Here is a 14,763-nt window from a genome sequence, read left to right on the forward strand (position 1 = left end):
GTTTTTAATGTTGCCATTTTTATAAATATTTTAATTTAACTAATTGTTGTATTTATTCTTGTGAGAATATAATCAGAGAAAAAAACTGTGCCTCTAACTAGCATGATTTTATCTATTTATTAAATTTTTCTTGATAATGTCAAGTGTGTTAAGAAACTCTTCTAAACTGTTCGCTAGCATCTAACTGTTACATCACGGCGTAAACAGGCTCGCGCGTCCCCCGCCCCTTCCATGCGCGAGCGCTCCTCTCTGCGCGTGCTACTGCCAGTTCCGTGTCGGCCGCGAGTTTACCAGCCACGCACTGCCTGCACACGCTATATCCAACGCCGGGCTGCAACGATGTGACTCTTTTAGCTTATTACAAAACGCTTTTTCAGCCTCTAATACCAACCCAGCACTGAGCGACGCAAAGGAATTCATAGCGGTAAGTGTATTTCGGATGGCCATGGAACGTGGAAATCTGCGCTACGTTATCGCGTCGGGGGGCACCGGAGTGTGTGTGTGTAAAGTTTGGGGAGGGGATAAATTGTGTCATGTGGTATCGCAGTGGCTATGTGACCGTTACACAGCTCTAGTGGAGTGGACAGATACATAAATACAGAATATGAACACGACGTCGCGAGACGAGCTCAACTTACCATGTGTTGAAATTGTCATGGAGATGACGTCACGCAGTGTTTGACGCCTGTGCGCGCGGCTCGCGCTGATGAGATAACGGGACTGTAACCGCGTGTGATACGCAGCGCGATTGTGAAAACCTTTTTGCGAATAGGTCGTCGGTTTATTGTCGCATTCGTAACGGATGTTCTGTATCACCTGATGTTAATCGCGTAGCAGCTTCTGAGCTGATGTTTTCCTGTTGTGTGTATATATATACATTACGTAAATAAGAGATCATCGCGGAGCTTACGTCACCATGAGAAATGTGCTTCGGTCACACTGTAACAGTGCATGTATGCTTGCAATTAAGTTTAAAGGCAGATGGCAGCACCTGTGATTATCTTTATACCTGCATACAGGATTTAGCGCTGACCCACTAAAATATTATTCAATAATCTGGTTTTCTGAGTTGCTTGAGTAAATAAGCAAGCACCAAAATTATTCTGTTAAATAGTCAATACCTTGTTGTGCACCTAAGATGACCTCAGTATCCTGGCTGTATCTAGTGGTTATTCTGTGACCACACAACTTGAAAATCAAGCCAAAGAAAACATTTCAAATAAAGGTTGAAATGGCACACCCTTAGCTTTCCCATCTTCTGTCAGGGACTTTCCCAGAAGCTGTCAGACTGAAAAAGAACTCTGATACACTTTCTCTAATGATTCAGGGGTACAGCTCATGTCTGCTTTTAAAACCGAATGTGTGGTGTAATCATCTTTCACACCTGGCTTGTACAAAGTCGACATAAAATGGGATGTAAAAGTCTGCAAAATTTGAGTTTGAGTGTTACCTCAAATAAACACAGATCAATGATATCTTTTTCTTAACTAGGGTCACTGTCTGAACAAACATGCTTTCAGATTTGTGTTCCAACTGCCTTGAAACGGAGGCAAGAATGAAATCGCAGTGGCAGCCTCAGGTAGTGCCGTGACTCCAGCTTGTGATCTCCCGACCTCTGTGACCTTCGAGTCGAGATGGCGACCCAGCGAAAGCACCTGGTCCGTGATTTCAACCGGCACATCACCTGCTCAATTTGCCGTGGATATTTGATCAAGCCCACTGCTGTCACAGAATGCCTGCACACCTGTAAGTCATTCATTTCCCACTCTCTTTCTCTTTTCCTCCTGTCCAACTCCTCCTGCTGTTGGTGAATACAGCGGTGAGTGTAATAGCTCAGAGGTCAGGGTGAACAGGAGTCAGTGTTTGTGTGGTAAATGTCATATACTTCCAATACATCTTCAGGTTATTTTGACATTAAATCTGTTTCTTTTCTCCTTTTCTTACTCCTTTCTCCTCATGCAGTTTGTAAGAGTTGTATTGTTCAGCATTTTGAAGAGAGCAATGAATGCCCGGAGTGTGGAATACAGGTCCATGAAACCAACCCCTTAGAGATGCTGAGGTACCCATACACACTCTTTCTTACACACCGATTAGGTAAACACTTCCTGTGTGTTTTATATGGTTTCCTGACTTTTCTTTTTGCAGACTAGATAAAACCTTAGAAGAGATTATCTTCAAGCTGGTGCCTGGACTAAGAGACAGTAAGATATTCTCACATACAGACCTTAAGAAGCTATAGTAGACAAAGCACTGTTGTTCATATTAAGATATTGATATTTAGTAATTAATGACTGAAAAAAACACAGATTGTCTTCAGAGATGCATTTACTGCAGTTGTGTTTTGAGTTCCTAAATTCATAAAGTGATTCTTAATGTGCTGTCTTTAAACGATTGTGATTATTTACTAGAGGAAGAACAACAGGAAAGTGAGTTTTGGAGAAAAAATAAACTCAAATCAAATGGAGAAGGTAAATTTAAAACAATACCACACAATTACGCATGTATATACTGTATACGCATAAGATCTATACTTACAGACAAAGTCACAAACAACATTACTATTATAAAACATCATCATTATTAATACAGTTTAAAAATCTAGATTTTGTGTGCTTTCTAGATGGCCCAAGGGCTAAGAAACCTTGCTTGAGCGATGAAGAGGAAGATGATGGAAAGGGTGGAGACTACCACAGAAGTGATCCTCAGATCGCTATTTGTCTGGACTGTCTACGAAACAATGGCCAGTCTGGAGAAAGCATAGTAAAGGTGAATAGAGACGGCGTAGTTAAATATATTAGCCCTCTAAAAGTGCTTGAACGCTTGAGCCGTGTGCAAAAATGTCTTTTGATTACACAACAAACTATAATTTATGAGGCATTAATTGTAATTAAGTACAATACAAACAAACACATTTAAAAATGTTACATTTAGTATTTTGCAAAATTAGTTTAGACACTTTCTTGCTATCAGACTTTGTGGAACATGTCCATAGTTTATACCATAAACAAAATTTGTGGTTAGTTTTGCCATGACACCTGTCGGAACACCTATAGACCATTTCATCGGACGTGTGCGCGCCTGACCCCTAGCTAACTTCCGGTTTGTGTTTGGCTAGTGTCTAATAATATAACTTTATATTTAATTTAATTTATGTTAATATTAATTTGCATTATTATTTTACTGTATAATAATTGTATTAAATAAACAATTTTGTTGTATGTTCATTTTATTAAATTAATAATTTGTTGAATGGGTCCTGTAGTTCGGTCGCATTTAAACAAATCGTATGGTGCATTGACATCTAGAGGTTGAGTTTGGTATCGGAGTCTAAATTCAAAATATTTTGAAATTCAAGTTTAGCCAAGTAACAGTTCTTCTCGGTTTCTTTAGATTGTAATCAGAAATAATCTACAGGCACTCTATTGTTTGTAAATGTGTACAGGAAGTTCAGTTGGGGTCACAAAACAGCGCATGCGCAGTAACGTTTATGTTGTTAAGATAAAACTGTCTTTAGAAGGGAATTAACTTTATGCATTAAACATAATTGCAGAAATGGTTAAAAAAGTAAAGATCATTCTGAGAAAGACACCAGCGTTATTTGTTTGCAAATGCCTCTTTGATATTTTGTATTTGATGCAGGCATTAAATACAAAGGCATTTTAATGTATGACAAAAGTGTTCAGAAATGTCCTTTGGGGCCGCTTCACGTGGCCTGTTTATGTTTGGATGCATGTATGAGTGTTTACAACTTGTCTCTTTGCAACAGGGTTTAATGAAGAAATTCATCCGTTGCTCCACTCGTGTTACAGTGGGAACCATTAAGAAGTTCCTCTGTGTAAAATTGAAGATGCCAAGCTCTTATGAGGTAAAATACTGGTATATTTTACTTTATAACTTGGTCAGCCAGAGTCAATACAGTTTAACTGCAGTTTTGTGTATGTGTGTTTAAAGTGATATACAGCCGCAGAAAAATTAAGAGACCGTTTAAAAACCATGATTTTAAAATGTACTCTATAGGTATGTGTTTAGATAAAATGGTCATTTTTGTTTCATTCTGTAAACTACTCACAATATTTCTCCCAAATTTCAAATAATATTGTTTCTATTTGCATCTATTTGCAGAAAATGAAAACTGGAGAAACAGGTCAAAATAACAGAAAAGATTTTGTGTTTTTTCAGACCTCAAATTCTGCAAAGAAAACAAGTTAATATTTACTTTTAGGCAGTACAAAAACAGAAATATTTCTACATGTGTTTAGAAAAGGTTCAAAAAATATTTTTTAATGTGATGACCTCGATTATTATCACAGTCTTTCACATTGCTGTTGGATGACTTTGTCACTCCTGAGGTTTAATTTAGTTAAAATTCAATAGACACTGGACTGGAATGGCCACAAAACAACTAGAAATGCTGATTAAATGGAAAATTTGGAATGGTTTCTTAATTTTTTTCCAAGGCTGTAAATAGGTTACATAGACATACATAAATGAAGTATTCATGTGTTTGTAAAAGATCATGCATTAGTAATTAATCTATTATTATCTGTTTTTTAGTTTCCTTATCTTACCTCATTTCAATAAATGTGCATACATTTAAACTGTACTTGCAGCTCGACGTTCTATGTAATGGCGAGATCATGGGCAAAGACCACACCCTGGAATTCATCTACCGCACTCGATGGAGACTACAGGGAGAAAGCGTAAGTGTATGTGGGTTTACTAAGTTCACTTTGAAAACGTTTCCTTAGAATCCAAAATTTTGGCAGTAAATTATTGAAAGTGGTTTGACCCTGAATATGTGGGTGTGTGTGCTCATGAGAAGTGTGAACAGCTGTTGTCAAGTTGGTGGTGATTGTGGGGGGGACAGAAGCACAAAAAAAAAATGCTCACAGCTACTGACAGCTCTGTGAGTCATATTTCTCCAGTTACACATACACTAGACGATGACACAAAATCAGAGGACACATCGGTGCCCTTGGGCTTGTGTCCTCGACTTACGCTGACAAAGTAAGAGCATCAGCAAGGCGAGATAGATGAATTTGAAACTGTACTTAAATGAAAAGAAAATGTGAAGTTTGTTTTGTTTTGTTTTTCCCAGGCTTATCCCATGGTCCTCGAATACCGTCCACGGATCGACTTCGGTTAAATAGCACTTAAAGCTTTTTGGAAGTTCCTCCAATCTGTACAGACTGATGTCACGAGATAGACAGTTAAACAAAAAGCAAAATAACAGAATGATTGTGCCTCAGAAAGACAACAACACAAAGCCCCACGACTGACAGGACTGCTCTCTTCTTCCTGTGCACTGCTTCAGCATTATCCGTGTTTCCTCCCTCCTTCGTGTCCCTGACTGACAGGTGAGGCTCCGCCCACTGGCACAGCATCAAGTCTAATGACGTTTCTCCAAAGCTTTCCCCGCATGTTGTCTCTATGACGACGCCTTAGCGTAGGGCAGCCTGTTGGGATTATGTGACAGCAATCTAGCACAGACAGTAAGCTAAAACACATCCCAAAAACAGCAACCTGGATAAGAGAGGAGAAATTTTAGGATGAGGTTGGAATTATACTTAAGAAGATAAGAGGATTTAATTGATTTTAAATTATGGTTTTATTAGACGTTTTGTCTGAGAGTTTGCACTAGAGACAAATCCAAATGTCTCGCCGTATTGTTGCTATGCTATCTCGGTTTCATTCTCTCTCCTTTTCTACTGTTAGGTCTTTTTCCTCCTTGTTCTTACCACCTTCATTGTTTTTATAAATTCAGTAACACTTTTTCGTGTTACCCTCTCTGTCCCTTTCTTTTTCTCGCTCTCACATGCACATTAACTCTGGTTTTCTCTGGCTTGTTTCATCTTCCCTCACACGCTCTCATTTTTCTCCAATGGTGTTTTTGGCTTTGGTCTGGAGTATTGATGGATCTCATTCAGTTGGAATTGAATGAGAGGTCTATAGATGTCCCAAAATAACTGCACTGAAAGGCACTCTGTGTAAGCGTTTCTCCCTCACACTAATCTAACGCCAAATCTTACATTTACCCAAACTAGATTTTTATCTCATTTGAAATGGCATTACAATAACTAATGCCAGACATGCTTAAAACAGCAAATTACTGAGAAGTGTCATTTTTTCAATGAACAGGAAATGACTGAGGAGCACCAGCTGTATCTTGAGCAGAACAGCTTTGGCTCACAGTCTGTTAGCAGTAAACATTCTGTTGTTTCCTGTTTAATTAGAAACTATATTTAAATGCTCATAATAAGATATTCCAATGAAATCCTCATCACCTCAACAGACTAATTCATTTTGACCGCTGCACCCATGACTGAATGTCAATAATGTCTCTTTTCCAGTGTATTTTGAGTGGTTTGCTCTTGCAAAATAAGACTGTAGTTTAATGTGTTGATGCTGAAATATTTGAATCAGAATTATTGAGACAAAAACATATTTTCATTAACAATGCAGAGGGAATATACAGTTATTTCATATTTGAAAAAGATTTGATTTATATATTTAAAATTACTTAAAATATATAGAAATCAGACTTGTTTCTGAAAGGATGTGATTCAGAAAACAGCTATGCATAGGCCAGTGATTTGATATAGAAAGGGAATTAAAGGGATAGTTAAACCAAAAATGAGAATTCTGTCATCATTTACTCACCCATTTGTCATTTCAAACATGTATGCCTTTTTTTCTTCTGCAGAACACAAAAGAAGATATTTGGAAGAATATTGGTAACCGAACAGCACCGCCACCCTATTGTATAGGCACTTCTATTGTATGGGCATTAAACCAATGCAAGTGAATGAGTGGCGGTTACCAACATTCTTCAAAATATCTTATTTTGTGTTCTGCTGAAGAAAAAAGTCAGGTTTGAAATGACAATGATGACAGAATATCCATTTTTGATCTGACATTTTTTAAACTGCTACTTCAGTAAATTGATCAAGTAATTGTCATGTTTGTAATTCAATCATTATATTGTTTTAAATATTTTAGTACTGGGTGTTTCATGTCTTTAGTTCTGATAGTTTAAAAGGTTATAGGAGGCAAAGGGTTAACTCTTAAGTCTGTTTACATTATAATGTCAGTGGTTAATGTATGTGCAGTAGCCTTTAGTTGAAATATTACATTTAAGCCTATATTTATAACACCAGGTTAACACCAAACTGAAAGTTGCCAAACATATTTAGTAACATTTCCAGAATGTTTTTTTCATGAGTGTTTTACCATTTTAAGGCATTGAGCTTGGCTAAACCCGATTATACTCCACAAAATCATATTTGATGGTGCATATAGAAAGAGTAGATAAAACAATTCCTTTGCTTTCGGTCATCTCAGGGGGTGATAACTGGTGAAACCAGGGTTTGTTCAATGTTCTCTGGTAGGAAGGCTGTCATTAACAATGAGTTTTCAAAGGTACAAGTAAATACAGCAATCAGACAATTTCTCAAAAACATGTACAGTACAATAGTGGAAATATCAGATCTTTCTGATGACTCATTTACAACTTAATGTCTTAAACACTTAATGTCTGATCAGCATCAGTTTTACCAACATGGTCTACTGCAATAGATCTTAAAAATCTTGCATTTGCACTCTGTCTGTTCAGCAGTGGAATTCTTCATGTTGTTGTTTAGGACAAAGGCCACTGGCTGCTCTCCAAAATCCAAGTTCCTCCCCACAAAAAAATGCAAATCAACTATAAAGTGTCTTTGAGCTCTGATTATGAATACAATGTATTTTTGTATGTTAAAGCACTTATGTATATTTGAACCTATAATCATAAAATTTTATGTCAATGCTTGTCTTTTTCCTAATAGATGATGCTGCTTGGGGTAATTTATTTGTTTTTTATACTTCTCGTTGCCTGCTATGTGTTCCCCTTGTAAATGGTCTCATTGTACATGAAAAAGCTTCCTAATGCTATTCATGACCTATTATTATTATTTAATTACTAAACATTAAATATTAAAAAACATAATGGGATTTTCTCCTTTTTTGGGGTGCTGCAAAGATTAATTACTCTGTATCATGCCGGTACAAGGACATTTTGATGGCGCAATAAATAATAAAGCTGTAATGTTATGGAAATTAAGTAAATGTTTTAAATATAATCTTGTACTATTGGTGGGTTTCTATGTCTTTAAACGATAGATTAAATTTTAGATTTCTAATGAAAGAAATGAATGTGTTGTCTACATAAATTATTTCAAACATTTAGGTATATATTTTTAACGTTTACCAAGGTAGTTTAAGTTAATTGTGTTAAGTGTTAGTTACCCTACACTTTGAATGGTATAATACATACGTTTTTATGGCCTTATGGACTGAATGCAGCAAAACCAAGAATAGCAGACTTAACCATTCTAAAGGTGTTGAAAGGCATTGTTCAAAATCATCATTCCATGAGTGTGATATCATCGTGTGATCGATGTGTATAAGAGCTTACACCATAGACAATGAAAAACAAAGATAGGAATGTACCTTCTTTTAGCACAGTTTCTATGCAGCTCTCTGCCCCTCTCTCTCTCTCTCACACACACACTTTCTCACTCACTTGTCTCTCCAGCACATACGCAGAAGGAAGTGGAATGTGACATGCATTCCTCTGTTAGTCTGTGCATCTCTTATTCAGCTGTCTGTTTGCCCTTCTGTTCATCTTATGAAAACTAAGGTAATTTAAGTATACTTCATGTAGGGTAACAGCAACACTTAATCCACCACAAACTATTAATGGTGGTTTAAATGTTTACATGGGAAGTGTTCCTTGATTTTGTAAAGTGCGACATTAATATCTTCCCCCAAAATACTCTGTGACATTCACAAAGTATGATTTAGAGGAAAAGTCATTCAAATCTAAATATAAATTTGCTCTTCACTGGCTGCTAAAACCATTTGTGCACACTTACGTTCATTTACACATATGTAAATAAACAAAGAAAGCTGGCTGGTGTTTCTTTCTCTCTTTTAGCATGGCATGACACAGCTCCTATTTAAGTCAGGATGAGTTGAAAAGTTCACAAATTCATAAACGGAGAAAGTGAGAGCCACATTTTCATTTCGTTCTTAATAGATGGCCATGGTTAGCTTTATCAGTGTGACATATTAGTTATTTAACATAAAATGTTCAGAAACAGAATAGCAGAGGAAGGGCAGTGGGACACAAACTGGTCTTTGATCTTGTTTTCTTTTATTTCTTCTTGTTGCATCATTCATTCACTGTGTGTATTAGCCTCTTATTTACCAAATGCTAATTGCGTCATTCATGCAAATCAAAGTCCTAGCCCTTCCTTCATGACTCATGCAACTATTTTCTTATAGATCTATTACTGGCCAGATAGTCGGGCTGATCGCTGAGTGTATTCTGGTAGCTTTGTGATTCATTTAGACCGTGTCAACATGGAAGATCTGTTAGGGACCTGCCTTGCCCAAGAAGCTACTGTCAATAATCTTTTGTCTCCACGTCTCTCACCTTATCTTCCAGTAAGGTTGTAAGGTTAATGTTGTTGGTCAAATGGACTTCCATATTTAGGCACAGAGCATAGACCAATATGATGGTATTTAGCAGTGACATCACCATACACAGTTTCCTCCTTGGGAATGACATCACAACACACGTTTTAAAAATGACATCATATGATGGCGAGTTAAGTTTAAAGTTAATTGCTAAATGAAATGGATGTCTTGTCACATGGAGCCATTGATGTGTGTGTTTTCTTGTATATATCTATATATAAAGGGCAAACACACCCAAGATGATAGTGAAACCTGAAAAGTACACATTTTGGGGAATTACCATTGATACATCTTGTTAACTCGGGGTCCTTCAACAGTCTGCAACTCAGGGTCCTTCCAGAGTCTGCAGTACTGCATATTAAATCTTTTAATGTCCTTTCTACATTCATTTGTGTATAGTAAAATGTTTTAGTAAAAATTGTGAAACTGTCCATGTGATACAATTACCACACGACTTTCTACATAAATCATGGCTATTTTTATGGATTGGTAACGTTAAATTAATCCACTATATACAACTATGTACAAGTTACAGGCCTGGCCTTAAAGGGACAGTTCACCCAAAAATGAAAATACTGTCATCATTTACTCACCCTTAGGTTGTTCCAAACCTGTATACATTTTGTTGTTCTGCTGAACACAAATGAAGATATTTGGAAGAATGTCAATAACCAAACAGATCTCATCCCCCATTTACTGTCATGGTAGGGAAATAAATACTATTTATTGATTCTTCATTCAGAATGAATCGCTGGACCCTGTTCTGCTTCACAGCACTTCTAATGGATCACCTCCAATCTAACCTCACACCATCCAGGCCACTGCACATGAATGCATCTTGCTGACAGGTGAATAACATCTTTTACTCACATCCTAAGGTCTCTCTGTTCTGCCCCCTGGAGTAAAATAAGCATATGACCACTGAACTGCCCAGTCACCATCAAAGAACTGGATTTGTTGAAAAGAAATAAATGCATCCTATCTTGCACTGACTTCACATTTCCTCAACACACCATTACAAACTGTTGCTATATAAAAAAAAAAAACTTATTCCACTGTCAGAGATTTTTTTTTAAGTGTGTTAATGTGTAGCGACCCATGCTGTTTGGAGTAAGTATTTTTAAAACATTTGAATACTGTAAAAATTGCACTTAGTTTTAGTTTAAAAGCTGGCTCAAATTTTTAAGTTAAATGAAATTGGCTTGAAACGTCGCTTGAATTTCTAGTTGCATTTCATATAGTTTAATTTAATTTCAGTTTAATATAATAAAAAAAGACAATTTGATTGAACTTTAATAGCCTATTTGATCAGGCTTTTGAACTAAAGTTTTAAAGTAATTTTTACAGTCAAGTGGTGTAATGGTCTGACACGTTGGAAATTTGTCAAGTAGCAGAAAAAATAGGCTACTTATTCAGGTTCAGTCGAGACGTGAATAAACATGAGCGTTTTTTCATATACTTTAAACTACTCTACTGAAGTCTGAACAAATGACAAGTGATTAGACATTTAAAGTGATTTAGAACTAATATACTATATATTCTTATACTAAAACACCATTTTTACCAGTCCATGCTGTTGTGCATTTATACATATTCTTACTGTCCCAGTAGGAGGAGACAAAGTCTAGGCATTAAAAAAATTAATATAAGACTTTGACTGGCTCATGGGCTTTCATATTGGTATGTTCATTGTTTTTTCCCCAACAAATATGCTTGAATTTATATTGATGGTTTTTAATAAATTCAATAATAAAGTTCAAAAATCCCTTGACACAGCAGCTAATGATCTGAATTAACATCAATGTTTTTGCATGTTATATAATGTGCTCTTTTGTATTTTTGGCGTTTTGGTGTGTTTGTCTTGTTTTGACTGCTGAGTTTATGCACCAGACATGTTGCAGGCTTTGTGTGCCATATTCCTGTCCACATATGGAAAACAAGAAACAGAACAATAAAAGGACTAGTCATATGTTTTAATAATACTTGCAGCATTTCATTTGTGCAAAGCTAAAACAAAGACCTGATCTATAATGATTAAAACGGCAAAAACAAAACAACCCCAGTGTGCCTTTGAAACATGACCGGCACAGGTCTTTGGAAGCAATTGCCGCCGGGCAGAGGCGGATTAACCATATGGGCAATTGGGCAAGTGCCCAGGGGCACCAAGACTTTAGGGGCACCAAATAAACCCGCAATACAAAATATATATATTTTATAAATGTACATAAGCACTTGTTTTTTAAGACTTAAGTCACGTATCTGCGCTAAATAGGGGTGGCACCATGTGCGGGAATACCCCCACTTTCAGATAAAAATGGTTCTGTCCTCCGCACTTTTTCGACACACCTCCGCCAATATTCCCGCCCATGTTATCTGGTTAGTTACATAGATTTGAGTGAATTAACATTCAGCCAATCACAAGTGACTGCTATGAGGCGAGTCGTCTTTCGTGTAGCCTACACTTTAATCTTCAAACAGATGGAAGCGGGAACGATGCAGAGCGCATTGTTGTAGCGGAGACTAAAAATGCGGGGATTAGCACTGATTAATAAAGGTATATATACATGGCATGCGTCAGAAATAAGATGTTATAGTGCCGATAATGTATGCTAATAATAGTACGTGGAGGTAAAGGCCACTATTGAAGATCCAAACCTGGGTTTTAAAGTGAAAGTGAAGAACGGTCGGTGTCATCACTATAGCAATCAATTCATATGTGTCCTTTTTAGTTGAGTACACTTTTATCTTAGTACTTATGTGATCGTTTAGTAAGAAGAATATACACATACTGTGCTTAAATAGAGCGTTTGAATAGCTGTATAGCAGTTAAAATAGTAACAATAACGTTTCATGTTATTTTTATGAATAACCTTGCTATACATTGTAATCTGGTGAATGCCACTTTGGTGAATTAAAGTCCCAATGTCCTGAAAATCTGTACATTGTTCCATTGTCCCCCTAATGTGAATACATACATGCAAACTATAGTGTGTGTGTGTGTGTGTGTGTGTGTCTGTGTACCTGTACCCCCATTTTGTGGCACGCACAACATTTACACCTGTTAAAAAAATGTTAGTGATTTTTTTAAACTACATCAAAACCTGAAATGTAACATTACAACAGAAAGCAGGTGCCCCTTAACTACAGTAGGCCTAATTGTTAAAAATACTTAATGAAAAAGAGTTGTTTTTGTGTTCTATTCTACAAAAGTGTCATGTTAATGTATAATTCTTGTAAAATAGTATATTGTAAATTGCTGAGTTTCATTCTTATAAAATCTTTTAATAAATCTTTTAATGAGTGGATTCTTGCGTGTGGGTTGATGGGGGGGCACCTCTGGGGCTGTTGCCCAGGGGCACCATGAGGTCTTAATACGCCTCTGCCGCCGGGTCTCTCCTGGCAGATCTCTTGGCCTATGAGTGCAAAGCTGGCACTAACCTGTGAAATTTTTTGTGCATTGTCTTTATTGCTGACAGAGAGACTGTGTCATGGCTAGAATAATATGAAACAGTGCTAGTGCCAAAATCATCCACATGAAAAGAAACATACACATGCCAGCTTGACACTGCAACATTCATTTCCTGATACAGCTTAATGAAATAAGCACTAAATTAAATAAATCTTCATTTATGAAAAATAAAGTCACCCTTTGACATACTGTTTTTGTCATTTGAAGGTGAGTGCTGCTGTATCTATATCTGTCTTCATCCACAAGTGCTTTGTTAACAGATGTAGAATCACAGCTTTGTCTCTTGTTACAGATAACAATGGATTTCTTTGCAGCAATGCAACACCTGGCATGTTTTAAGATATCTATTTCTTTTGTAACTAAGCAATCATTGAATTAGTAAACAGCTGCATGTTACTTTAACCTTTTGTAAATGAGCCCATTAAATAACTAAAAAATTGAATAGTTTAAAGGAGCAATGCAGAGATTTCAGTGGCAACTAGTGGTAAGGTTGAGAATTGCAACCAACGGCTCACTCCACCGGTCGCCCCTCCCTTTCGAAGCACTACGGCAACTGACACAGGACAAATGTGTCATCACACTTTCGCTTCTTTGCCGAAGGAGATAATATATTTACAAAAACGCGCTCTGAAAAAAAAAAAATAAAAAAAAAAATAGAAACAACATGGTGAATTCCATGTAAGGGGACCCGCAGTGTATGTAGATAGAAATAGCTCATTCTAAGGTAATAAAAACATAATGCGTCATTATGTGAGGTCTTTACACACCTCTGAAGACATAGTTATGTATATAATATTGCTTTTCTGTCAATAGATCCTCCAAAAAAATACACACTAGACCTTTACAGGGTTGAAATGAACAGCTTTGATTGATTACTAAAAAGCATATTTTATGAGGAGATTTTACTCATCTGAACGTAAACCCTTTTAGCCCTTTCTCAAAATGTATTAAATGTTCAATTTATTACTGTTAAATTTGCTCTAACAAAAACTTGTAAAATTGCTTATGATAATAATGCAACAATATTAAAATTGCTCAAATTTCTTGTTAAAAAGCCCGCTTCGCCTCAATATTGACCTCAAATATTAAGAGATGAGATATTGAGTAACAGAATTCCAACAGTGGCATGACATATCAAAACATCTCTGTCATGAAGGGTTATCTAAGGTTGCCAAACTCTGAGTATGCCACTTGGCATTTAAACATGTTTTGGTTGCTTAAATGAGGACACACACACACACACACGCGCACACACGCACACACGTCTGGTTTATTATCTCTGTGGGGACAGTCCATAGGCGTAATGTTTTTTATACCGTACAAACTGTATATTCTATCCCCTAACCCAACCCCTAAACCTAAAGATCATAGAAAACTATTTGCATTTTTAGATTAAAAAAAAATATTGTTCTATACAATTTATAAGCTTTTTTGCCCATGAGGACCTCAATTTTGGTCCCCACGGTGACACGAGTCCCCATGAGTTGCTGTGCATTCAGGTTTAGGTCCCCACTAACATATAAAAACCAAGTCCACACACACACACACATATATATTTATATGTAAATATATGTAAAGACTTTTAAATAAAAAATTTTTTTCTGGGAATTGCCTACCCTTCCTTTAAGCTAAGGTGAAGTGTATTTCTTAAGGACATAATACAGGAGTTTCAGGGTCAGCTGTACTTTAAAGTGCACTGCCAACTGTCTTTTAAAGAAAGATGTTAGTAGGTTAAAGCCACGTGTATCCAAAATGACCTGCATATACTGTATGTG

The 14,763-nt window shown here is 36.6% G+C and overlaps 1 protein-coding gene across 3 annotated transcripts; it reads left to right on the top strand.

Annotated features, from left to right (window-relative positions):
- The first annotated feature begins 246 nt into the window (after positions 1-246).
- Positions 247-8,186, top strand: pcgf5a (polycomb group ring finger 5a). 3 transcript variants are annotated; one of them, XM_057344604.1, is made up of 9 exons: positions 247-424; positions 1,492-1,746; positions 1,963-2,059; positions 2,146-2,201; positions 2,409-2,468; positions 2,621-2,766; positions 3,767-3,865; positions 4,611-4,706; positions 5,099-8,186. In XM_057344604.1, exons 2-9 carry the CDS (start codon positions 1,635-1,637, stop codon positions 5,144-5,146), a joined length of 714 nt encoding a protein of 237 aa, XP_057200587.1. In that variant the 5' UTR covers positions 247-424; positions 1,492-1,634; the 3' UTR covers positions 5,147-8,186. The 3 variants fall into 3 exon arrangements, with proteins under 3 accessions (XP_057200587.1, XP_057200589.1, XP_057200588.1); XM_057344606.1 differs by having other exon boundaries at positions 4,611-4,700; XM_057344605.1 differs by having other exon boundaries at positions 1,521-1,746.
- The last annotated feature ends 6,577 nt before the right edge of the window (positions 8,187-14,763 follow it).

This window comes from Triplophysa rosa, linkage group LG10 (assembly GCF_024868665.1).
Source record: "Triplophysa rosa linkage group LG10, Trosa_1v2, whole genome shotgun sequence".
In the NCBI taxonomy this organism is placed as follows: domain Eukaryota; kingdom Metazoa; phylum Chordata; class Actinopteri; order Cypriniformes; family Nemacheilidae; genus Triplophysa; species Triplophysa rosa.

What these genes read in the sequence shown, in the direction of transcription:
- pcgf5a (XM_057344604.1), top strand. Translation starts at nt 1,635, where the DNA reads ATGGCGACCCAGCGAAAGCACCTGGTCCGTGATTTCAACCGGCACATC. An exon ending in CACAGAATGCCTGCACACCT is followed by an intron (nt 1,747 to 1,962) that starts GTAAGTCATTCA and finishes CTCCTCATGCAG; the next exon opens with TTTGTAAGAGTTGTATTGTT. An exon ending in AGATGCCAAGCTCTTATGAG is followed by an intron (nt 3,866 to 4,610) that starts GTAAAATACTGG and finishes CTGTACTTGCAG; the next exon opens with CTCGACGTTCTATGTAATGG.